The sequence below is a fragment of the Limulus polyphemus genome, unplaced genomic scaffold (genome assembly GCF_000517525.1).
Source record: "Limulus polyphemus unplaced genomic scaffold, Limulus_polyphemus-2.1.2 Scaffold2066, whole genome shotgun sequence".
Lineage (NCBI taxonomy): Eukaryota > Metazoa > Arthropoda > Merostomata > Xiphosura > Limulidae > Limulus > Limulus polyphemus.
The window spans coordinates 121,271-149,021 of NW_013667676.1; the positions used below are offsets into that span (position 1 = coordinate 121,271).

General features: G+C 35.1%; 1 protein-coding gene across 3 annotated transcripts; it reads right to left on the minus strand.

Moving 5' to 3' along the window:
- Window positions 1-6,968: 6,968 nt before the first annotated feature.
- On the minus strand, window positions 6,969-24,313 carry LOC106465833 (dual specificity protein phosphatase 10-like). Of its 3 annotated transcripts, none has more exons than XM_022393782.1 (4): window positions 24,221-24,313; window positions 21,006-21,695; window positions 14,091-14,513; window positions 6,969-9,170 (listed from the first exon to the last, which is right to left on the minus strand). In XM_022393782.1, the coding sequence occupies exons 2-4, from the start codon at window positions 21,625-21,627 to the stop codon at window positions 8,872-8,874; spliced, it is 1,344 nt and encodes a 447-aa protein (XP_022249490.1). In that variant the 5' UTR covers window positions 21,628-21,695; window positions 24,221-24,313; the 3' UTR covers window positions 6,969-8,871. The 3 variants fall into 3 exon arrangements, with proteins under 3 accessions (XP_022249490.1, XP_022249491.1, XP_013781525.2); XM_022393783.1 differs by lacking the exon at window positions 24,221-24,313 and adding an exon at window positions 22,161-22,241; XM_013926071.2 differs by lacking the exon at window positions 24,221-24,313 and adding an exon at window positions 22,047-22,229.
- Window positions 24,314-27,751: the final 3,438 nt, after the last annotated feature.

The window sequence follows — 27,751 nt, forward strand, 5'->3', positions numbered from 1 at the left end:
TAGGGCGCTCGAATCGCAATCTGCAAGTAGTGAGATCGAAACCAGTCGCATAACATGTTCACCTTTCGGTCTTGAGGGCGTTATAATTTGACGGTCAATCCCACTATGTCAGCGGGCGGTATTAACTAGCTGCCTTCGCTCTAGTCTGTCAGATCAAAGTTAGGGACGGCTAGCACAGACATCCCTCAAGCTGCTTCGCGTAAAAATTCATTAAACAAATAAACAATATAAGGGTAACCTGCTATTCTCTAGTTCACTCACAGTGACCTCTTGGCATGAAGTGTAGGCGCAATCAAATGTCGTTTTCTGTAACTTTTGTTGGAAAGATGCAATAATCTTAATTTAGAAAAAGTCTCCAGGTTTTTATTTCTTCCATATGTAACTAGCTAGATCTTTTGTTTCACTTGTTTAAGATCCACTAAGACCAAGCATTTAGAAAGAGAAAACAACTCCATCTCGTTCGTCACAGCCAGTGACTGACTTTTCACAAGTTCGTTTATCTGTTGCCCTGGAAGTTTCATTATCATCAAGTCAATAAAATAAAATTACATTGAAAGTACTTGAAAGGAATGATGTTTGAACTGACGCACCGATGTAAAAATTATTGTGTATGCTTTTTACGTTACAAAACAGCAACGTATTAATTATTATGCATGTGTTTAGCCTTAAAATGAGCCATTGTATGAGATATCGAGATATTTTTTCTGTATATTAGTATGAATATATTACAAAAACCTCAAACTGGGTTGTAATCTCTAACCATAGAACCGGTTATCAGTTTCAACTTCCGTAAACTTTGTATTATCAAATTATTTCATGGTGACAGAAGGACGTATATTTTACATCTCAAATTTTGTCTCATGATGATACAAGGATGTGTTCTACATCTCTTATTTCATCTTATGATGGCACAAAGTTCTGTATTGTGTGTCTCATATTTTATCTCATGATGGCATCAGAGTAAATAGTGTACACTTTTTGTTTTATCTCATTACGACACAAAGATATGTATTGTACATCTTATGTTTTATCTCATGATGACACAAAGGTGTGTATTGTACATCTTATGTTTTATCTCATGATATTCACTTCAATACTTTATATGTCTTCGAGCGTACTTTGAGTTAGTAGACAGACTCACTCATATATAATTGTGTTTGTGTTAGTGACGTCTGTAAACAAACCAAATTTAAGCCACTTTGAAAGTAGCAGACTCGTATTCTGCATCATAGTTCACAAGTTCAAAGATCATTGGGTAAACATATATTCACAACATGGTTCGTTTCCACCTTTTTTTTATCTACATGTTTTTCTGGAAGAGCTCCAGGATTTGAAAGTAGATCAAGATTGTTCTCAAGGTCTCAGTGCTATAGTAAAAGCAAGTAGTTCTTTCCGAAACCACCTTAATGTGTGATTATTATAGAGTAGACAACTTAGCTGCATATATATCATATCTAAAGAATATTGCTTAGCTTATTTCTTATTTTCCTCAAAAATTTTGCTATAATTTCTTTTTAATGAAAAGACATTTGGAAAGAATTATTATTCATCATTTATACAAATCTAGAAGAGAAAAAGTTTTGTTTTTACCTAATCCCCTCCCCCCCTAAAATATTGACCAATGGTCAGAGTGAAATGACAATGAAAGTCTCTAAGGCAATGATCACCTATGGGCAAATCACAGAATACATCAAACCCTCAAGAACGACCTCCACTATGATCAGATATTGCGAAAGCAAGCAAAAACCATATTTAAGGTCCGACTCTTTGCTTTATAGTAACCATTTAAAGTGGCTCAGTGTGGAAAATAAACGGGAACCACTACTTTAATGGGTTGTAATTTACTCTTCTTTGTTGTCTTTTTTCTTCTGTAAACATGATTACTATATGCTAAATCACTTCAGTAATGTATGTTTATTTTGATATTACGCCAGAAATGTTCTTAACTCTCTCACATTACTAGTTTGTTCACATACGGTTATACTTGTGGGGACCAGATACTGCATCATATTGGGTAATTTTATGTTTTTACCCATTATTACACTCGGTGTAAGGAACAGACCAAACATTTTGAAGGAAATCATTCTTTCGAGTGTAAAATATATAGGTGCGTTTGCTTATTCTTTTTTAAGCACAAACCTACACAATGGGCTATCTGTATTATTCACACCCGAGTATCGAAACCCGATTTTTAGCGTTATAAGGCCTCATACTTACTGCTGAGCCACTGGGAAGCTAAATACACAGGAAACCCCGTTATTTTATTTTATATATTTTTGTATGACTCATACATATGGTATTATGGATCATGTAACCAATAACATCATGGACCTACAAGTAACTTGGTGTATCACATGGGTCCCAATCAGTATTCTAGGGTTATAGAAAACAATTAAGTTATTTAACAAGGTTGTTAAGTTGCTAAGATTAGAGAAAATACTGCCAGTTGGGTAACAGAACGCTGTTGTTTCGTATATTCCAATGGTACGTCATAAAATCTAAAAGCTTATGTACGTGAAAATGCCTTTCTTTTCTCGGTGTTTAAGAAACCTAATGCATGAAGATAACAAATCCATGAGATTTGTTTGTTTCGCCACTCCTGGTCAGTGCTTTCCAATACATATGGTGCCAATAAAACATTTCCTGCAAAGTTAGAACCAGATTTATTTTTTTATAATCATTGTTTAAAATACGGGGGCGACTCTGACAAACTACAGTAACAACACAACTTTAAACGAAACATCAAATTAATGACCAAGACGAGTTACTTTCTTTAACAACTACCAGGCAGAAGTGAGTCACGTGGGTGGATTTGAATCCCTGCACAACGGAGCTTTAAGTGCTTGTATGTGAGTTACATCCAGGTTCACGTTCAAAGTGTGACTAAAATGACATTTCAGTCTAAAACTACAACTAATATTAAAAATCGTTCATTTAGTGGTATATCGTATACCTGACATATGTACCATGTTTTATTTAGACTTAGTTTAGTCCTAGGTTTAGTTGGTGTGGAAGTAAAGTCGTCTGATGATTACCGAGTAAAATTATTTAAATTATTTACAACTAAAAGGATTAACAGATAAACCTTCCTGCTTTGGCCAACTGTTCTGAAAGTTTCGTTTAGGGTTGGGTGTGCCCTATTATTAGTGTTCCGGACTTTGAATCCGACGATCTATGGTTCATGTTGCGTTGCTGCATTTTGGGGTTTTGAGTGCGGTATAAAGAGACACGCAGTCCAATCCCAATGTTCAGTTAGCGGTAGGTTCTTTTTTACTAGATTCCTTTTCGCAAGCCTATCAGATCAAAATTAGGATCGACTATGTGTAACTCCGCGCGAAAACTTGAAAAAACTACAACACAGCAACATACATATGAACACTGAAAGAAATAACTAGATCGACCATATATAAACCACTCGGTTATTGGTTGAATAATCATCCAGTTGAGGTATGTTTTTAACATCAGGGACTTTGTGTTTTAACAAAATCGGAACCCTTTTTTTCTTGCGTAGAAGGAGCAAACATGACTTATTTCATTTTTGTTTGTTAGTAACCCAGACTTTCATCTAGTACATTATAGCTGCCGCCATACATGTTATTTTATTTAATGTTTTTGTTTTATCAAATGACCAGTTTTACTTAATTTAACAAAAGATAGGTAACTTCATAATTATCTACTAGACGACACTAATATTCGAAGGTTATAGAAGTCTGTATCTCACTCTGGTCCTTACATATATATGGGCTAAATATTGATTTCAAATTAATCAATTAAATTTGTTAAGGTAAAAAAACCTTAACAAAGGGGTTCTACCTTCATCGGGGGCATTCTGTTTTTAGCAGCGGCATAGCGGCTCATAAAATGGCCGTGTGTTGTTCTTTTTTTTTCAAATACAAAGTTTTAGTTCATAGCTCTGTCATATCTTGATCTATTTGAGATCTGATTACAGTTTTGGACTCAGGAGGTCAAACCCTTTGGATTGATGTATTTGATCGCGCCTAAGGACTCATGGATTAATTTACTCTAATCCTGCCTAAAATAATTTCAGTGTGAGGGTAGGCTAGTGGATATCCTGATGAGTAATAAAATCGAATAGGGTATAAGCGCACCCAACGCTTGGTATTGCTGGAGCACAAAAATATAGCTAATAGAAAGGAAAAAAATAGGTATCATGGATTAATTTACTCTAACCTTGCCTAAAAGAATTTCAAGAGCCGCGGCTATTGAGGATTTACTCTTGATTTAGGGTTACATCGTTTTTTTTTTTTTTTAATGTGGTTTACTTACCAACTTCTTCGTTATTTTCTGCTAAGTTAAAATGATTATTTAGACTATTCTAACGATGAAGACAATATGCTGAAGGATTGCATAATACAAAAGTCGGTTTGGAACTTTTTTTTTATATATATATCGTCTTTCCATCGAACCTGTTATACACATGTTATAGGCCTAAAGAAATGAAATTTTAGCTACTAAGTTATAAATATCGTTTTACAGTCTCATTATTCTAAACGTTAAATGAGGAATAGCCAAATATAAAACTGCTTTATTGGAAATAGACTTGAACTCCTTTTAAATGTAAAAACATGAACTTTAAGTGGGTGTTTTTTGTTTGTTTTTGGTAAATTAGTTGATTAACTCAGAGAGCTTATACACCACTGAAGAGAACTGGTTACATAAAAGTGTTACTATAGCACTGAAGAAAATTTATCACTTCATTGTGTTTCTATATTATCGAAGATAAGTGATCACTTCAGAGTAATCATGGCATTTACTCAAAATCGTGAGTAAATTAACGTATTTTGAAACTACCATACGCATATTGCATACCAAATCGTTTGGTTCACGCATTTTTTGTGGTAGTCAGATGCTTAATAAATATTATAATGTTTACTGGTTCACAGATAACAAAGTGTTTCTATGCTGTTTCATGCTGTGGTCTATGACAGAAAGTTACATTTACTAACTTGTAATGCATGCACATTGGAGTATTTCAAGATTACTTGAAAAAAGTTTTTGCACCCCTGTTGTTTGATAAGCTCGTGTGCTAGATGCCGATCAATTTCGGGTCAAAGTCGTCCAACCTTGCCATGTCTCTACAAACTTGATCATTTTAACCAATCTTGCAACCATAAGACAACCACGAAAGCATACTTACTATAACCTTAATGTAGTACTCACTGTCTGCGTCAGACTCTGACTCATTACATTCACAGACATTTTGTAAAAAATACTCTCCTAAAAAGTCTGATTTCTTTCTCTACAGAAGACTTGTTATGTTTACTAAAAACTTGCCAAAGTTCATGAAGATACATTGTCTGGGTGCAAGGCGTTAAGATTAGAATTAAGAACCTCTTAAATGAATATCAAAAGTTTTTGGTCGGTGAAATTTTGTATTTTATTTTTATCTACCCTAACACTTTACGGACTCGGCCCATTTGACCGTTCTTTTAACCACCATAAAAAATACTACAAATTATATCTAAATTATCCTTTTTCTCTTTTTTTAATATCTGGAATGACTGCAGATTGTAACAGACAATTACAATTGTTTATCCTAAAACATTCAGCCCGCTGTCCTTTTAACAAATTTTTCATGTAATTTTATTGTTTTGTTGTTCTTTGAACCGATCCAAGTAATAATCGAGTATTATTATTATTATAATAGATAGCTGGTTTGAGTGAAGTAAGAAACGCTTATTTACAAATAATTGTGTATATGTTGAAAATACAGTTCAATTATGTTTATTTTAGTGAGCAGAAAGATCTGTCAGGCAAAAATTTCAGAAATTGGCTTCTTCTGACGCCAATTATCAGTACCACATCCAACATTTGTTTTCCCCTTTTTTATGTATGAAATTCTTCTAGTCTATTCTCGTGCCTAGGGTCTTCCGATACATTTCTGTATTCTATCTTTATAAAACTTTCTTATTATTGGCAATTGACTCAATTTTGTTGAACAGTAATATAATAAACAAAAAACATACGTCTTTAAACTCAAAGTAAAAAAAAGTGGATCAACTCTCCCAAGTTTTTCCGTTTTACAATATATAATCATTGTCTTACTGTCACCCTTGCTACTTTTATTGCAATTAATAATGTGAATAACTTATGTTGTTAGGCTTAATGGATGTTTCAGCCAACGGCCTCCAACACTTGTAAAATTACTGGACGTTTTTTGATAAACTTTGCAAAAAATGAGATAGCGATATATAAATATAATCGTAACATCAAAAGTAACACATGTGACAATTAAAATACGGGATAATAACTATGAAGACTTGATACATTATTCCACCACAGAGTTAAATTAATAATTAAAATTCAATTATCAATATACAGTTAATTGAGTGGCATAACTGACAGTTTATAACACATAGTACCGATACTTTCAAGAATATAACGAATTTTCACCAAGTGTTCTTCTATCCAACACATTTATGCAGTCGGTTGTTCACAAAACTATTAGGCTTTAACGAGTGTTTACTTATGATGTAGTAAATCTTATCTTGTTGTGGGATTTGACTCTTATTCTTGAAGATATCAACAGTTAAAGTCTGCTTCAGTCATGTAGTCTGCTTTTTTTTCTATAAAATGATATCACCAGTAATTTTTAATTCTACATTCTCCATTAATATTACAAGTAGTTTTTAATTCTGTCGTCTCCTTAACAGCGCGAATATCTTATTGCTGAAACTTTAGGCAAAAATTACTTGAATATTAATTTCTAATATCTTTGAAGAAAGAACACGCATATGAATATGCACCATAAATTAAACAATCAACTATACACAGAGGAAAATTAGCAGAAAAGTGTCCATGTTTGGCGTCAACATATAGTAATGGTCCCTAATAGCAGCAAATGAGTCCGGATGTGGCGTCAATATATAGAAATAGTACCAATAACAGCAAATGTGTTCAGGTGTGGTGTCTTACAAAAACTTATTAACAGCAAGGAAACAATAGTGTCAAGAATAATATACAAACACTTTATTTTAAACTGCTTGATTTTAAAAATACTGTTATTGACTACAGCATAGGTTAGCCCAAAATAACAACTGTTACATAAAGAGATGACGACGGTCGTTCATTTGTACTTTAATTTATTGTGGTATTTTGGATTTGAAACTTCTTCGTTGTTGGTCCTGCCAAATCGTGTGCAGGTAATTCTACACATACACACACAAAAAAACTAGCTTAAATAAATGATTAGTGATAATGTAACACATACATACGATCTTATACTCATTTTCTAATACTTTTAGAAAGAAATCACTCTTTAAAGAATAAACTGAAAATACACTAATGCTTTTTCTGTTTAAGGCAATAAAAGTTCATTTGCTAATTAAAAGATTAGTAATTCATCTTGTTTTAGCGATTAATAATAATAATTATGATTATTAGAGGCATCTTGAACAATGTTTATACTGCCACGAGTCTTAATTAAACAGGGTTCTACAGGTAATGGACTGTAAACCATCTCTTCTTTGGACCAAAACAGGTCCATCTTTACCTCAGAGAGTCGCAAACACACATGAATTGGACTAGATTTTTCATTGTTACACTCTTAACTGTACACAAGGTGGGCTAAATAAACAACTGAACGTGCTTGGATCTACAAGTTACATAATTTATGTATCATTTGATTTCGTATAATTTATCTCATACAGTTACACTTTCAAAACATCGGAAAAATTATTTCTGTTCATGAAAGAAATTTTACATATTTTGTTCGAGATATTTAAATGGAAGTTAAAACATTTCCATAACAAAAAAGTGAACTGATTGCCACAAGAACACAGGACAAATCACAGATAAACCGACGGTCAGAACACTTCTAGCACATTTACACACATACTTTACTGTTCTTCAAAAACTAATTCTAAGTCGAAAACTACTACATAAAAAATCTATTCTTTGCAACTAAAAGAAAGACATTTAAGTTTCTAAACAGAATATATTTTTAGTAGGGATCTAATTTAAATATTCTTTAAAACTCAAAGCTAAAAATGTTATACTTGAACCCTCACAGGAAAACATCTTGCATGAATTTACATATTTTAAACTTTTATAATCTGAACTTTCTTTGTTACTGAAAAGGAAGAGTGTTTATCATGCTTTTTTTTCTACTAGGTAAACTTGTCACATGATCAGTTTCTATATGATGCTTTAGTGTACATGCATATATATAAAACGGCGAGGACCATAAAATGTATGTCCTTGTTTTCCAGGAAGTGTGACTACTTTCTCCACTATTAAGGCTCATGACACCATACTGAGAACTCACACTTTTTTCTTCTGTTACTTAGATCTACCTGTTTAGTAAGGAAGACCACGTTGCGAGCAGATAGTATCTGTGTATTATATCACAAAACTAGTTGTTCATAGTAATTTAAGGTCAGCAGCTGAGCTTGGATATTAACTCCGCTCTTCATGTTTACTATCGACGACTTGAGATAAGGTGCCTAGAAATGGCACAACGCTTAGGTGGTAATACTTTAGCATCCACATATATAGTTCTTACGATTACCCTTTCCATTGGTCATCTAATGGCACGGTCCAGAAAAACGCAATCCCTTTGGATTACGTTGTCATCCTAACGATTCAGCCAATAAGAGGTTTGGATCACGTAGACCTTTCACGAAACAGACCAGTTATTTGAAAAGGTTTAACCTTTTTGGATCGCACAGACTTCTGACACATCCAGAGGAGCAGAGGACTTGAAGGTGATCTCTTCAATGCAATGCATAAGACACCTACGTTATTGGGATAAAAATCACATTTTGGACCACGAATACACCTCACACACTCAATGGAGAAGATAATATAGACTGATCCAAACGCTGACACATCTGGCCAAAAGATGTATAATCAAACTCCGGGTCCACAGTCTTGCGAAGGTTCAGTTTTTGTGTTGGCGCACTGTTTACAAGGCTTACAATCCGGTTCGGAAGGTCCGTCTCGGCGCAACGATTGTTCTAATTCCAGAAGCTGGCCCATGAAGTTAAGATTAGGAGATATGATAGAGCGTTTGGACTTGACCAGTCGATAGGCATCTACCAGAGACATATGCGTATGGTGCATGATGTATCCAATTGTGATAGTTGGAGACCGAGAAATTCCAGCCTGGCAATGTACCAAGACCTTGGAGCCTTGTAATCTGGCCTCATCTGAAAATCAGTAAAATATGATACTTAAGTTATGAAATCTGGCCTTTGAGAAACATCTTATACCTTTTAACTGTCAAGAAATTAATGTGTAATTTAATATTTAAGTATAAAACAAATCAACTGAAAACAACAACAATAATGATAAATATGTGTCGATTAAATATTTAGGTAATTGCCATGTAGCTTTCTGTTACAAGGTAAAACTGAAAACCATCTGTTGTTATATAATGACGCAAACTACCCTTTTTCAAGTGTAAAGTATATATACGTTAATACAGTAAACATCTATCAAAACATTAACTACATCATATTTGTAGTAAAGTCTACCGTATTTCATTTACACTGCCCGTAATAACCCGTTGGTTAAACTATATACATAAGCTTAACCATTTACCCTAGCACTGTGACAGAGGTTAATATCTAATATTTTCTGTATATTTTATTAGCTTAAGGCGGGAGTTGATGTATAAAACTATTGATTTCATCCAGAGTTTGTCCTTAACTATAATCAACTTAATTGCTCCACGTGACATTGCTCTATTGCAAAGCGGGAGAAGCGGAAACCCTGCGGCTACTTCTCATTTTCAAACAATTAATTTTAAGACAGAGACGCGCAATCTACTGAATAGATAAACGGAATTTTACTACATTTTAGGTTTCTAAGTCAATTAGTTACCCTTCTGGTTTCATTCACACAAAAGGGGAGGAACGTTTTTTTTTTGCACAGCGGTAAACAGCTGGAAACCTCATTACATTCGTTATACTTAACTTTCAGCTAGTAACAATATCAGTATATTTGTAAGTATACATTAAGAGAAGTTTTAAAAAATAGGTGTCAAGATAAATGTTGCAAGCTTTTTTTAACGCAAGTTTATAGTTTGATATGGGAAGTGTACAAGTTTAGTGGAACATTACTCTTGAAAAAATTTTGGACCCCACAAACTTGCATGAATAAAATACACAGTTCAAAAAAGATGTAGTTAGTTTTTCATTTTATTATAATTCTGCATCTGATTAAACTATACACAGATATTTTTTGTGGCACGAAAAGTATTGAATTAATTTCCATATTGTAAACTCGTCGACACCCCTTAATTTCACCAGAATGTTTTTAGGAATTAGGTTAGACGAGGCAACTACTGTATTGTTCTGTCATCTCTTTCAGATTCAAACTCAACCAATAGGATTCTCGTTCTTCCTAATATAAGCATCTGATTCCAAGACTAAAAACAAAATGCGACAAAGTTTAGACACTGAAAATGTCATTATAAGTAATATAGCTAGACACTATTTACTTATCTAACGTTTTTCTACCACACAGCATCGAGTTTTTGTGGTTACTCCAATCTGTGATCAATATAAAATAGTTCTAAAATTGATTAACTACTCCAGGTGGGGGGTGGGGGTGGTGATGTTGATCTTAGCTTCCCAAATCATCTTTGGTGCCTCCTTTTAATTGGGTCAACCGAGATTCTCGCCAAGTAAACCAGTACATAACGGTTACCGCACGTAGTGCCAAGTGTTCCTCTTTGTAGAAACACCTGAAACTTCGTGATAGCAGCTTGTGTCAGTGACGTGTCATAGTAGAGCACTTCTAAAATCAAACACGCCTTATTACTTAGTTTTACACGGTTTCCAGGAAAGCTTTTACACAAGACTTCCTGTTGCTGCTGATAAAGTGTATGCAAATTAAAAGCAAAGATGTCTGGGAAAGTCAAGTTTGTAAAGTGTTGGTATATGGTGGAGGAACAATCATTGAGACCTAAGTAATCTTGTCTGATTGGTGTCTTCCACATATTAATCTGTAGATCTATATTCATACATAAACGTCGATATAATATATAAAATACTTATTATTAAGAATCACCTGACTAGGACATAATTCGGAATGTTATACACTTCACAGATGCTAAATATATACATCGGTGAGTCACGCCTTAAAAGCAGCAGATTTTTACCACCACTTTCAAGCACGCTTAGTTCGCGCTTTCGCTCGTTAATCACACATCTTTCTTAACAGAACGCACATAAAAGTTTCTAGTGTTGCTATAAATAACACGAAATGAAATAAGGAACGAGACGGGCCAGTATTGTCCGAGATAATTAATAAAGTAAAACTAAAAGTAAGACCACATTTCCAGTTTTGCTCTCTAGAGTGTAGATCAGTTTATCAAATGCAAAGTGACCATTCGGTGCAAGCCAAGTTATCAAATATGGGTAATCATTAAGCGGAACAAAGGGTAGTATAAAATGTACTTTTAGCACACTGTTACAAGAATGATGTTTTCGACAAATAAAAAAGCACGGCACTTGTGTAACTATATACTGAGAAAGGAACATGCTTTTGGAAATATTCATAACTTGATGAAATAAGCGAGTTATAGGGGTCATTGAGGAGTTATAATTAACTGGAAGCTCTATAATCCTTCTCTTAAAAATATTGATACATTATCGTATTTATACAGTTAGGTAAGGAACTTATAGCAGTAACCCTCACATCTTCAGTTTCCTCGGTTTTAAACAAAAGACAACTAAGACCCCACAGGTGTTCTATGTTGCGAGATGACGTAATGCACACGCACACTCCTCTCTTCGACCCCTGCTCAGCGTCCCGGGACTTCAAATATGTAGTGCTGATTCATGCGACTCAGTCAGTGTAAGGATACCAAACAGCACTGAATGGGGAAATAAACTCCCCCCTCCTCCCCGTGTTGTTAAGCCTGCACAGGTAAAGAATGAGTAACAAAAAAAGCAAGCATGGGAAATGAGTCATATTTCCAAGCTAGTGCCTACGTTCACTGGTTACAAGTCTCTTGTGTAGCTTTGGGGCAATGTCCTAGCTCAACAACAACATACTTTGATCACTAGACGGAAAGTTATATAGACGAGGAGTTTTGTACACATGCAAGCAATTACTGTGATATGGCTGTTAAACCGTTCAAAGTTTAGCGTCTTTAAATCCTGTATGGAATTCATACATATACGAATTGGGTGAAGCTGGAAGATTCAGTTGGTTTTTCTTTCGCTTGTTCATAGCTAGAATTCTGCACATTACCAAATACAACACGTTTGGTGTTATATCTTTAGTATTCATAAGTGCATATATATGCGGCGAGCATGTTCATTTGACTTTATGCAAGGTTCCAAGAACTGAATACAGTAGTAACTTAAACACCTTTATAGCATTAACATGTAATCTACTGTACCTACGAAGTTTACTAATATGCTTCAACTTAGATTGTTTACCCTTTTCGTATACAAAACCAAACATGTCGTGGTTTAGTGTATTGAATGAATCACATATTTAACGTTAACCATTCCGAAGTACAATTTATGGAATTTAAAAAGAGCCTTATATAATAAATACTATATACCGCCCTTTTACTCTGCAGTCACCTGGTGGTTATAAACTGTTCAAATAAAAATCGCGATTACAATATCAATTACAACAATAAGTAATTCAGATTAATTACTATCATGTGTATATGTAGGGCACGAGATGTTGAATTTCCCACCAGGAGGCGATGAGGTCATCCAGGTGCTTGTTATATCTGCTACCTTGGAAGTCACATGAACAATGCACAGCATTGAGTAAAACTTTGTATGGGAACCGATGCTAGACGAGAAGACGTCCGCCCCATGCATGACGTGGCTCCTTTCCCCCTCCCCTTCAGTGATGAGTAATCCCCACACTCCTGAGAACCAGGTAACAGGACAGCTGGCGGGGCCGTGCACGCGGCACACGATAGTCCTGATTGTTGACGGTGTACATAAGCGTCCTTTTGGGGTGAGGGACAATGCTCCCCGCCAAAATCAAATTTCCATACCTAGAACAAGTTAGGCTTAACCATTGACTTTAACAATGGTAGTAGATTCCACTTTAGGACGCCACCTAATCCGCTGTTCCACTGCTAATCGAAACAGAAGCTAGCGATGACGGAGTTAGCATGAATGACAGAACAGTGCATTATCGCAAAACAAGTAAACAAGGCATTAATCAAAACAGTGACTCACGTGGGGACTACCGTGCCCCGTATGCGATCTTTATTAAAGCTAATATTGTTAGAACTACCCTCTCTATTCGCATCTCAGTACGATTCCCAATAATACGAGAATATTCCTTTCTCCAATTAAGAGACTGGAAAAAATATTTTATAACACAACTTTTCTCATTTTCTGTGACTCAAAGAGTAACTATTAGTCTCAAGTAACTGGTCTGTGATTTTTCATTCATAAAACGAGTATTCTTCGTGAGTCACCTTCTTATTGTTCTTTGTTTTAAAATAATCTCTTTATTTCCACATCACAAATGTTTAGTTTATCATAATAAAGTGCAGATAAACCCAGGCAGATCTAACGAACGCAGACTGTTATGATACATTCGTGCAAAACAGATTAAAGTATTCAATTTTTATCGTCTACATTCACTTCTACAATGTTTAAGTTCAAACAAACGATTACTTGTAGCTTTCCTAAATGATGAAAACTACTAAAATACGTGTGTTTGCAACTTAGTTGGGAAAGTAAATACAGAGGACATGAAGAAATCCTCCAAGCTAATTCGGTTACAAAGGAAAGCTGCCGATATATTTACTGTGTTGGTTATTGTATGTATCTCAAGTACGTAGCTGTAGTTATTACGGTAAGGCCCCAGGGGATTTATTTCACAGGAAATGTTAACATGGCAATAAAAACTGGTAATGGGCAAAAGTTAATATTCAAAATTAATCACTTGTAATGCATTTAAAATGAAAAGTTATCTACTGTATTGTCGAAACATTTTATTGTGAATATAAATTCAAAGTGATTGTGCTTGCGATTTTTCAGTTTAAGTTATGCCTAAACTTAATAAAGGAACTAAAATATTCTAAAGCTGTATCAATGTTATATCCACTTTAACCAGATCAACGCCTCGCTTACCTATGAAAGCAAAAGCCTCTTCAAAATACTGCTTTAGGTTCTGATGACAACTGTCAGAAGCCGGTAGTCTTTTAGACTTGAATCCTGCCAAACTGTGGTGTCCGGTATTATGTAGAATTACACTGAGCACGTGCCCGATCCCTAGTTTCTTGAGGGTTGTCTGGTCTGAGGCGTTCTGTTCGTTGCCAAGGTAAAGAAAGGGTAAGACTTCTGATAGCTGCGCGTTATCGATGTTTTCTTGCCCCAGATCATCATTCCAAACTGGATTGACCAACATGGTAGGGCTGGCAAGGGGCGAATGTGATAAAATGGTAGAGGCAGAAGACTGATCTAAACTTAAAGATTGTCCACTTTCCTTTACTTTGGTTTTCGTCAGAGATGTACAAAGGTCTTCATGGGAACGCTGAAACTCTCGCCAACCACCTGCAAAAGGAGGGTTAAATGAATTTAAGAACTTCATACTTTGTTTATACTTTCATGTTCTTACCAAAGTTGCACATCAGCACCTTAAACACATGATCTTCTTGACGACAGTAGATCCAATAAGGTGTCTTTTTTTTTTAACTGTACTACACTAACAACATTTTATTTAAAGCGTGAAGACACTTTCTAGAAATCTTTAACAGCATAGCTAGTCAAAACTTAAATATTACTCCCACATCAGTGATCAAAAATCACAACTAAGCAAAACTTCTATCGTTTCTTCCTCAACCAACAAACAATAATGACGAAAAATTAAAACATACTAGTGTTCTCTAACCAGTCGTTGAACACGTAACGACTACTAAACAGATCATACGACAGAAAACAATACTTAGAAACTAATGTTTTGAAATTATTCAGTATCCTTCTATGTCTTAGCACCACTTCACTATCTTGTTAACAAAGTCTCGAGGTTAACACCATCCTAGTCTTTTACTGTCTTTTTGTTGTACCTGCCTTCAGACAATCTAAATCACATGAAGTTAAAACTGGCCATAGGTCATCTTTGATAGGTCGGCCTGATGCATGTTAGCATGCACGTTCCACACTGAGGGCTTATTGGATATCTTATATTAGGCTTAAAAAGCTTTGTTTAGAATTTTTGCACAACACTACACAAGAGCTACCAAATCGCACTATTATGTCCGAAAAAATTTAAACACACCCATTCTCCCAAACAGCGGATCGAGATTTTGCGGAAAAAAGATGCGAAACACTAAAATATTGGATTCCCAGTCCGTACCTCTCGTCACTAGACCACGCCCATTTCGTTTGTAATGCAATTCTGAGTAAAGCAAAATACAATGAAGTACAAGAGTTTAAGTATACAGTAACAGAAGTTCCGAGATAATAATAAATTTATTATTATTTATAAAGAGAGATAATAAAAAAGATGGATACAAAGGTATATGTTATATCTAATCACTTAGAAACTAAAAAAGGAATATGGAAACAAAAATATAGCAAGAAAAAAGAAAACTCAAGAAAGGTGCGTGTAAAATGTGATCACTTTTAGTTTCATTCACGTAAAGAAACAAATTGTCTCCCTCGAAAGGAGGAAAATTGAAATTGTTTGAAACTTCAGGCTGGAACATTCATTACGACGTCGCATGCTTCGGAAGAGTAATTTGAACGATATTTCATGTTAACTTAAGAGTTTTGACTTATACTAGGACTCCCAGTACACACATTCAACAGCTAGTAAAGTGCGTATGTTCTCTAAAACATAATTTAAAGTGATCAAGCCAGTAATATTATGATTCCGAGGGGGATTACTTTATCAAGAGCAGAAGCAGGATTTACGCGATAGAGGTTGTAAAAGATATCTTGCTCCAGAAATTTCATAGAACCAACATGAACGTATATTCATTAATTAGGGTCCATTAAGAATCCCTAGTGGTACTTCTATTGACCAGGAGGCGTGAATGTTCTGAAAACCCTCAGTGATAGGACAGCCATTACTCCCTGACCGCTGGGCCCTGACTCACTGCGCCACAACTCACTGAACTGAAGATTAAATGATGTATTAGCATAACGTGCAAAGCACATAATGGAAACATAGTATAACATTAGTAAATGGTCCATTACTTAACCGATCTGTTCTGTATTGTTCCATCGTTTTTGTCATCGTAAATCTTATATACACCAGTATCCTTGTCACACTCTCGACCTCTGGTGGCTATTAGTCATATAGCCTAATTTTGGCAAAATAGTTCACGAGATTTTATAATTGCCAACTCGAAAATCCTCTTTTCAAGTGGGTGCGTGATCCTTCTAACATTAATCGTCAACCAAAGGCGTTCGATAAAATAACTTTATTTCAAAACTTCATATGCATAAAGGAATGATGTTACATGTTTATTTTCAAATGTATTGGATTCTTGTGCCAAGCCACATTTAAAGCTGTTACTGTACGTTTAAATTGTTCCTTAAACAAATAATCATGTTCAAATAAAATGTTAAGCACAGATCATACGATTAATAGCCTTGCTTATCAGAATACGTTTTTAGTACTATAATAACAGTAGGGTAAAGCACAGATTATCTAATTACTAGCCTTGGCTTTTTGTTTCCTGAGGAGAGAGACAAAAAAAAACACGAAATATACCAGTGATCTAAGTGAATCGTAATTTGTGAAAGAAATTTAAAGAAGCAAAGAGCATTTTGACAGTCACTTTAAAAAGCAGCACTATAAAAAGAGTTTCGCTGGATACTTTTGTTCAGCCCGACGGAAGTTACCAAAGTTAGCCATAACAAAAGACAACTACCGATTTGTATTGAACCGTGTGATTCATGGCTTGACAGATTGAAGGTGGACAATGTGATGAGGAAGGATGAATCACATCATCTTCTTCTTCTGTCACGTAACAGGCTGTGATTGGGATCCAATGGCAGTCCAGATTTCGTGTTCTTAGTGATGCCATAGCCAGGGGCTTTGCTGGTAGGGGTGGTTCGTCAGCGAAACTGTTTTAAGCTAACACAAGAGAACAGCCCTTGGGAGATAAAGCAGAGTTAAAGAAGGTGGATTTATGACTCATTGCTACACCTCTTCGTTACATGATGAGGTCAATTGAGTTAGAAGCTGTTGAAAATCCCCCGATATCCGAACTCGTTAGTTAGACACCACTAATAGCCAGGAATATGGGAGGACAGAGAAGAAAACGTTTCTTTTTAATCTACTAAGGAAACGTTCTGGGGTTCTACACAGCTAACCTCTTACTTATTGCTGCTAACTTCTCAGAATTACATTTAGAGCACGATTTAAAACGTTTTTGTGGAATAATGTGTGAGGGGGAATAACATTCAGCTTTCTTCATGTGACACGACATTTTTCATTCATTCCTGACTGATGTGCGTTTTCACTACCATTTTCTTCGTCTGTGTTTTGGACGTAATTATTATGTTGGATAAAATCTAATATTTACAGTATACTCTTCTCATTTTAAGTGAACATGCAATAACGTTATTTTTAATTTACAAATACAAGATAAAATTAGCAATCATTACAGCAGCATTTTTTCTATGTTGTTATTACAGTGTCATAGCACGTACTGAATATAAAAATAAAAACGCTATGACTAACTTTCAAACTGTTCTAATAATAGATGTTCTGACATCAAATCACCCCCACTGACGAACAACCCAAGTCAGTGTAGATCAGCCTTTGCTGCCAAAAGGTGATCTTCTCGTAAACACTGGCTATTACTTCACTTGTTAACAGTAGACTACCCAATTTAAATCAGTGTCACGTTGATTCACATTTTGATGTACTCTAATTTGACATAGTATGTATTTTCTTGAAGTGAATAATTGGAGAACTTCTCGATCTAAAAAAACTCGGATAAATACACCTTCAGTCTGCCTTAAGGGTGTGGTTCACGTTACAATCTTATTCACTGTCTAGGCATGAAGGCACTTCCAAATGTAGAATACAGACTCATAATGGAAATACCACGAGGGGTGGATGCATTCCAGCTAGGCATGTGTCCTACATGGACGGTCTGACTCATACATCTGAAGGCAACGGTCGCCTTGGCTGATATACCAACAGTAAGAACACCGAGCTCAAGGAAACTTTTTTTTTCTCAACACATTCAGTGAGGCACGGTGCATTCTTGCGAGTTAACCTCGTAAGGCCGTTACGGAATTCAAAGTTAAAACCGCTTGATTTAACTTCGTATTATACAATAGCCGTCCATTATTTTAAACTTATAGAATAGAGGGAAGAGCAACTAGTCAACAGCACCCACCGTCAACCTTTGGGTTACTCCAGTCCAATCTAATAGTGTGACTTGACCGTAATAACACACCCACGGCCTCAAACTAGGGGAGCAGTTTTTTTTAAATTTTTTTGTGGTAACGGGTCGTAAAGATTGGACCCACAGATCCATAGTCCAGCACACTAACCACTGTGCTATGCTCGGTTTACGTTATTACCGACTAACAGTTGATTTAGTTCAGCTCATAGATAAGGTATGATGATTTTTGTCGTTCACCTACCAACATTGATAAGGTACATTCACAACATATTCATCACCACTACTAGACACGTTGCTGTAACCGTATATATCATTTTGAAATTTATGTTGAGCCAATCAGATTTGGCATATTTTGTATCATTTACAGCTTATTATTATCAAATGAAATACTGGTGGAATAACACGTTGATAAAACAACGCAAAAAAGAGAAAAAGACCCGGAAGAAAGAACATTTAATTGTTGTACGCTAACTTAAAAAGTGGTGCTAAGAAAAAATAAATAAAAATAATATGAGAATTGTGACTGTATTCAAAACAAATTTGTTGTAGAAAATAAAGATGCAACCATGTTCTCAAGTGAACCAAATATCTGTATTATAATTACGTATAATAACTATATGGCCATGTGATTTAGATCATAATTGAACACCATAACAAATCTCGGTTACTTTTCTATTCGCAAATTTCCAAACCTATCCAATAGGTGGCTTTTGTGAAATTTGGTGCTTTAAACGGACGCGAAAAGTCAAAACGGCTGTTGCAAGCGTAGTTTCGTCATATATATAGATGGATACATACATATATGTATATACATTTTGTTTTATTTGATGAAACGGGCTTGGACAATTCAAGCATAAAGTTTTAGCATGAACTATAACAGTTATGCTGGGCAGAAATGTTTCATGTGTAACACTAACAACCACAACTATAATGACTTTCCTCTACTTGCAATCTATCCAGTTCATTACCCTAAGTACACAGTATAATGTTACGCTTTTTTACACTTTAAAAACAAAGCATACAACGCCTTATTAGGCACAGTGTAACTTGTTAAGTTCTCACGGTATTTCCTGGTCGGCTCACTAAAACTTGTTGCTACTCCAAGCACCCGCACATAAACCGAGAGATGGTGGGGGAGTTACGTGGTTTTAAGAGGAAAACACCTGGATTGTCTTAATAATTCAAAAGTCGGACAACCAAAACTCGTGGAGTACAAGTTACTAAGATACTGTTTTTCTTTATGTCATGTTTAACTGTAAGTGCTGTTCTCTACCAAGTAACAAAATCGGGAACCCCTATGTAACACCAACAACGTGACACATCAGCACGGAAACAACGTGACACACCAACACGGAAATCGAGAAATAAAATATAAAACGCATTACTAATATATGTATATGACGACTACTATATGAAGCCTGATCGGAAATGTAAATCAAACAAGTGTATTAATATTATTTTAATATAGACCGGGGTTGTTGTTTATCTTTTATTATTATTACAAGTTACAGCTTTTACAGTAAGGAAGAATATTTGTTAAAACAGGTACAACGTTTTGATCACTGGTATTTAAGTACTAAAACCTTCTTTACCTTTAAATATTCTGTACTTGTAAGTAATTGCATCAGTGATTGAAACGTTAGAATATTTTTAAAATAGGTACTTAATGTAAAAGCTGTAACTTGTAATAAAAAATACTATAATCAGTAAGTAGACTATGGTTTGTTCGTAATACTTAATGAATGATTAAGCTTTGTCAACTTAAGTGACGTTTCAGAAGAATAAAACAAATAGGTTCTCTAAACCTATCGTGAAATCAGTAAAAACCTAAAATCAAAAACCTGAAACTTCTATGGTCTTTTTAGGCTTGCAATTTTAACCAATAATATAAGTTGAACACTCAGATACAGTGGACATTGAATTTGAAATAACTAGTTGACATACGGATAAAGTCTGGACCCACATATAATCCTAAAAGTAGTCTTTTTCTGAGATGAGTTAAATAAACAGCATGTACGAGTAACAATGTGACCCTATTTCAACCAAAACAGACTAAGAGAGACGTTCTGAACGACCTTCGCACGGTGTCGCGATACTGTCGACGTAAGCCAATAAATTCATGACCCAATTATCTTTCAAACCTATATTTATTTGACTGTTAGTTATCGGATGTACTTCTACAAATTCAAACTTTAAAAGCTTAACTTGAGCATGATTTACATTTATTTTGAAAGTTGACCATCTGATATGAAACAAACCTTTAAGTTTAATAAAAGTGTCATTATATTATACTTTTTTACGTAACATTTGTACAAAATATAGTTCTTGCTGGAAATAAACATTTTACAAAGGGTTCAGTTAGTAATTTCTAATTTAAGTCTTTCTATTATATTACTATCTCTGGACACACCAGAATTACACAATAATTTAGATTGGAAATAATCATTGGCTTATGAAATTATATGAGTACACTTAATTGATAAATTTTGGTTAATGAATTTTGAATCCGTTTTCCTCAGTGGATATTTTAAATAAGAGTATTATTTTTTTTTCTCCTTTTCACTTAACAAATTTCTCCACAGGGTACAGCACGAACAGAAACGTGATTTTACACAATAAAAAACAACAACAAAAAACAGGTAACACAAGATTGCATACAGCTGTGAGAACTAACCTTTTAACACTGCCGTTTTCGTTCCATTTTCACAAAGAATGTTGAGGACCAACGTCAACGGATGATACACCGGAAGCTTCTCTATGTCCGTCGTAGAATCGTCGTACACCACAACCTCATTTTGCATATTTCTCCGGAGAAGTTCCTTCCCCTCACGAGAGCTGACCAGGTCCCATAAGGCCACCCGTCCTTGTTGCAGGCGTTTTTGGTTGATCCGATCAGTACAGTTCAAATTAATGGCACCGCTAATGTGGTTTTTATTGTAACTAAGAAACGATCGACAGTCCAAGATGATGGGGGGAGGGGAAGAAAGGTGATTTGTAATCTCTGTCCGAGACATATCTGCAACTTCGTTTGCGTTAACCATTCGCACGCGTTTCAAGTTCTTATTGTTCGTAGTTGGCTGATCTCCGGTAGACGCAGAATGTGGGCACGGAACGGTCACTATCGAATCCAGTCGCGACCGTTTCTGTACAGGCGGAGAGGGGTGAACCGAGGAACACCCCGAACAACAAAAATTCCGTTGAGATAAAGCTAAGTGTAGACGAGGTCGCAACAGGTCGCTCGAGTGTAACATGCTCGACACCTCGGGTGGTCTCTCCACTTGGGCCGCTCCTGACATGGACGAAGTTCTACTCACTCTTTGTCCCAGTTTAAAGGTCAGTAGTGTAATGAACTATTCCAGAGAATCTGAAAATATTAATATAAAGGAAGTCACATTAAGAACAGTTTTTATTTCTTTTCTAGAAACAACAAAGCTAATTTAAACAAACGTAAGCTGATCTGTTTTATATTTTTTAATAGATGTTGTTGCGACATAATTCAGGCCTCTTCAAAACTTGAACTTAAGAAGGGTTAAAAGTAATGGTTCGAGCTCTAGCCAATCATAAAATCATGTTTTTAAGTTTATCCTTTCGTTATTTAGTTAATTAGTTGAAGATGGTTCTTATTACCACTTCAAGCTGACAAACACAACTAGTTCACAATGAAAAAATGAGCAACTATAAACCGAATACTAAGGTGTAAAATAAGAGAACTTACTGCAGTGCTGGTCAGAATCGTTCACGTTTTCCTACAAATAATATATTTGAAAATTATTGACTATACTTCCCGTTTTGTACTATAAGTTAGATATAATACGACAGCTTTTCTTACCCCAATAAATATACGTGGAGTTCTTGATTAACGTAAACCACCCTACTGAAGCATACCATTCACAGAGTCGTAATGACTAACGACAATTGTACCAGCCAATCTTAAGGACTCCCTAGTGACGCAATCACTGACGTCACTCTATTGCCAGTTACGTCGTTCGCGTTCCAGTCCGATTTCTCGGCACCCTCCGGTGTTATGTAAATTAACACGTAAAACAAAATATATTTTTTACACTTCACTCGGTGAAGTTTGACCATGACGTTATTCCTACATGGTCAGACGTTTCGTCATAACGGTCAGTGAGTAAGCAAGTTGTCGTTGGTGACTCATGATTTGTACAAGGTATTCATATCAGTTTCTCGTCTAATCTTTAGCACTTTATATTGTAGCTTCAGACTGCGTAATCATAAATATGTCACCATGTTTCATAACAGTTCTCTTGTTTAGAAACCGAGATTATGAGCTGAAACGTTATTCTGGTATTTTTAACAAATACGTTCTTGAGCCAGATGTTATATGCATAGTATACTTATTCAGGCCGATAAAGACTTAACGTAATATATTTTTATTATTTACTTTTCACTCTATTCTAAATTAATTACAAAATACCATTTCTTACAAAAGAGGGTTAAAAACATAATAAACTTATAATTGAGCTGTTTTAAGTATTCCAATTTGAGTATCAAAATCGACATTAAACTGTAAAACTTCGCTAAAATAGTTGATAACCTTCAGCAAAAACTGTTATTAAATGATATATATCAATGTTGTAAACATAACTAATACAAGACTAAAGTTGGTAATAAAAGAACACAATGTTGTTCGTAGCAGTCAGTGAAAAAACAAATTAAATCGAACAAACTGTCAGAAGTCTTGGTATTAGGGAAACTAGTTTCTGAGAAGACAACGTGAGACTGAAAAAAAAACACACGAATCTGTCGAAACTAGTTTCTCCTATATCAAATCTTCCGACACTTTGTACCATATACTGTGGTTTTTATCTAACTCTAGACTTAAAAAGACGAGGTATATGGTCATATAGCTTTGTTTGTTTCGGCTATTCGAGCAACAGCTACACAACGGATTTTTGAACTAGTCATCCCTAATATTGAACTTAAAAACTAGAAGCAAGGCAACTAGTCAACAACATCCATAGCTAACTATTGGGCTATTTTAATCGAACTGTAGAATTTGACCATTTTTCTTATAACTCCAAAAGGGGACTCTAACCTCTAGACCCACGCCTGACTCTATTAAGGCAATTCCAAAAGAAATTTGTCAAAAGAAAACTTTTTGGCTCTTAAATAAAAATCTTAACATTGTTTTATTTGTCGCAAGATAAATTAAACGGTAACGAAACCTTTTATATTTCGAAAATTAAAATGATTGTCTTTCTCTCTCTGTGGTGTTAGAAAACAAATGTGCTCTTTTGTGTCAGGACGTATAATTGTTTTGTCTTATCAGGGCGAAACACTTTAGACTTGTATTTTAACGCGTAATATATGTATATCTATTTAATTCAAATTGGCTAGATCTTTCGTGACTCAAGAACAAGTCTTAGATTATTTTCTTTAACCAGACTTTAATATATTTTTCCAAATTTGGAAGAGTTTTGTAACCGTTTTTGTTGAATCAACTAAAAAAAACTTAAGATCTGTTATATTGGCTTGTCCTCAGTTAAACGACAGTCTGAAAACGCCAAAATAATTTAAAAGTATTTTGTATAATAATACTTATTCTATCTAGCATCGAAAACCAAAGCATAAATACAATTTTGAGCGTGTATTAAGATCTTAAAAGTTATAAGACATATTTAATTCAAATATCTCTTTCGATTTAATTATACTACTACGAACAGTTGTAACACAAACATTAGTTTCAGTTGATAATTGATGTGAGATTAGTTTTAGAGCACCGTGAAAAGAAAAATTAATTACAATTCGAAAATCAATTTACGCCGAATGTAAAGAAAGCTCAATATTTATAATAATTACACGTTCATCCAACATTGCCTTTAACATTAAGATATGCATTATTAATTGATAAGAACTACTTCTCACCACCAAAAGCTGTAGCCCAACCGAATCAACAACATGAGCTGCTAGTCGAATAGCAACAGGTCCAAAGTAAGCACTCATCTCCTGGCGAGTAGTGCAGGAACTACTAAGAGTGGAATGAGTCATGCATGGATATCTATGACGCCATGGAAACTGTATGTTATCGCAAGGAGCATCACGTGATTCGTATTGTCAAGGTCTTGCGAGAGAGAGTATGCGTACAAAAGCAGCTGTAATGGTGTTATTATGGAGCAGATGTTTAAAGTACGTAGTGAACGATTTCGATTCATAGCGTTGGGATAATATGAAATATCACAACAGATATTGGTCGTAATGTTTCCTATTATATTACGTTAAAACTTACTAGCTCCTAATTGAAAAAATCCTAATGTTTTAACAGTTTTCTTGGGAATGAAACGTTTCTTTCAACTTGCAGGAAACTAAATATTTTTTAAAATGCATATGTATTGGAAATGAATAGTTTCGAAATAATATCTCTTTACAACCATTCTAACGGTTTCCAGAATTTTCATTTGCATCCGATTTTGTGTATTAAAAGTAAGTTACGAGAAAGTATGCCATGGACGATTAATGATACCAGGTAAAATTATGTTATATTGTATGGACAAAAACCCTTATGTTACGGTTGAAACACGTGTTAATTACCAAACTGTGTGTGTGTGTGTGTGTGTTTAGTAAATATTTGTATTATTTAAACATCCCGTGTAACTATGATTTCTTTGACAGTGAAAAACTATGTAATAACTTTGGAACATGCGACAGATTTCAAAGTCAAGTTACTTGTATGGTACGTGACGACTGACCCTGATATTTTTGGGACAAATTTGAAGTTCAGATTCCGTGGGTAAGGGTCACAGTCTCACTCACAATGGGAAAATGTTTACCTCCTGTTCTCTTTGTTTATCATTATATAACACTTCCTTATATACGTGTAGGTGCAAAACACACCGAACGTGGGCCAGGCTCAGACTAGATGTCAACATTAAAATGTACTATAGCCGAGAGCGTGAAAGCTTATAACGCTGAAATTCGGGGCTCGATACCTGCGGTAGGCACAGCCCTGCTAACCTATTGTATATATACCTTTACGCTTTAAAAACTTTCAAAGAGAAAAATATTATCTAGATAAGGTTCAATAAAATAATTTCAAGTAATTTTTCAAACATCGCTAAAATTCATGGTTCGATTCTCCGCGGCGGACAGATGGTAGATAGCCCATTACGTTGCTTTGCGCTAAGAAAACAAACAAAACATTTTTTATTAATTATTGGTCGTAGCGTGCCTAAAATAATCCCACTCTACTAGGCCTAAATCTTCAAATGATTAATTGATTGTTGGACAATTTAGGCTTTATAATTTCTGTGGTTTGCTTTGAAGTTTATAATAGGTAATCTAAAGTAACTGGTAGTGAAATTAATTTTGGAGCTACCGTCATTTCACTTTTTAACACAGATCAAGGCATAGAGTTTGCCACATTTATGCCCTTCATCAAATTGCAATGGTTATAAACTTCAATGAATCATTCAAACCGAGTTTTACAGTACATGTACAACACAACTGCTACTAATGAATTAAAGAAGCGCTCGTTTTTAAGTGTTATATGCAGAGAAGAATCTACCAGAAAACATTTGTGCATGTGATCCCAACTCCCTTAGTTCCTGAACATAATGATTTAAAACAAAAACGCATATCTGACAATCCAATGGTGAAATCGTTAGAAATAACTTTATGGTTTATTTACCCCTGGGCCTTTCCAACCTAATAGTATCACATAATTCGTACTTGTGGACTTCGTAGTTCATTTTTTTTAGTTTGGTTGTCTTAACCTTATTCGGTGTCTAGTTAAACGCTAGTAACATTGACCTTTGACCTTCGACGCTCGTAGTATCTTATTTCAATGTACAGAGACTGTCAGCGGTGCTTCTATCCCTGTATGCGAGTATTCTCGCAAACTAAGCAAAATAAGAAGATGACAATGAACGCGCATCACCGCAGCGGCGTTCGTTGCATGTTCTTCGTAATTGGTTTGCCAATATGATCTTCAACAACAACAGAATACCTGTAGACTAAATGCACACCTGTGTCGGCTCACCCATACATATGCTCCAGACAGATAGGCTCACATCAGTAAACCTGATGTGTCTAAAAATAACAAGCAAATACAATTTGCATGCGGTAAAGCTGTTAACTTGCTGTTTTAAGACTAAATTCACGAAGCCCATGGACAAGTATCAAGGAATGTTACACATTTTTTAATATAATACCGTGGATTCTGATTTGATGAATTATAAGTGAAATCTAAAAATTACGTAGTTTTACAAATTTTACTGGCACTTGAAAGAGTTAAATGTAACATACGAAATTCTCCTACTCTTGTACTTGCTGCAGGTCATTATTCAGTTGAAATTAATTATTCTGGTAAAAATAAAATCCAACTTTGCATCTCATGTAAATCTCCTCATCTGCAACATGCTGAAAGTCATTCTATAAATTATTCTGGTACTTGAAAGAACTATTCTTCATCTAATGTAATTATTTTCATTTTCACCATACTTGTAATCAGCAAGAGTTTTGACAAACTCTTATTTCAGATATTGAGTAATTTTCCAAATTTATTAGGTCGTCAAGAATATAATGTCGCGTTTTGGAACACTTTCATTAACCACCCCCCAAAAAACGTACATCACGTATAATAGTTAACGAACCACATAAATGTCACGTTAGTGTAGCCTATATAATGTGTGAAGTTTAGTATACTCTAATCACTTATAGCGATGGGACACGACAAAACACATATTCGGCATGTAATGCTGTTTGAATACAAGAAGGGAAACAACGCCTCTGTAGTCACAAAGAATATCAAAGAAGTTTATGGAAATGTTTTGAACGTTTGTAAGTGTCAACGATGGTTCAGCAAATTTCTTTCAGGTGACTTTAGCCTTAAAAACTATCATGGCAGGAGCCGACATGTTGGGATTGATATTGATGCTCTGAAGACGCTTGTTGAGTCTAACCCAAGGCAACACACTCGTGAAATGTCCCTGAAATTGCATGTGTCTCATGAAACAATACGTAAACATCTAAGGAATATGGGAAAACTTCACGAAGAAGGTGTTTGGGTGCCTCACGAACCCTCCGATGATCATCGTTTCCAAGGTGTGAACGTTGCTTCGTCTCTTCTGGCGCGTAATGCACGTGAACCATTTTTGGACAGAATTGTCCCCGATGATGAAAAATGAATTTTCTATGAGAATATTAAACGCCAAAAACTATGGCTTAGTCCTAGACATAAACCACTTCCGACCCATAAATCTGGATTCCATCCGCAAAAAGTGATGCTTTGCATTTGGTGGGACATCAAAGGAGTGATTAATTTCGAACTCCTCAATCCACAGCGAACTGTCAATGTAGAGATCTATAGTTAGCAACTGGAACGTTTAAATCAAGCCCTTCATCAGAAACGCCTTTTCACTCGTCAATCGGAAATGTGTTTTTCTTCTCCACAACAATGCA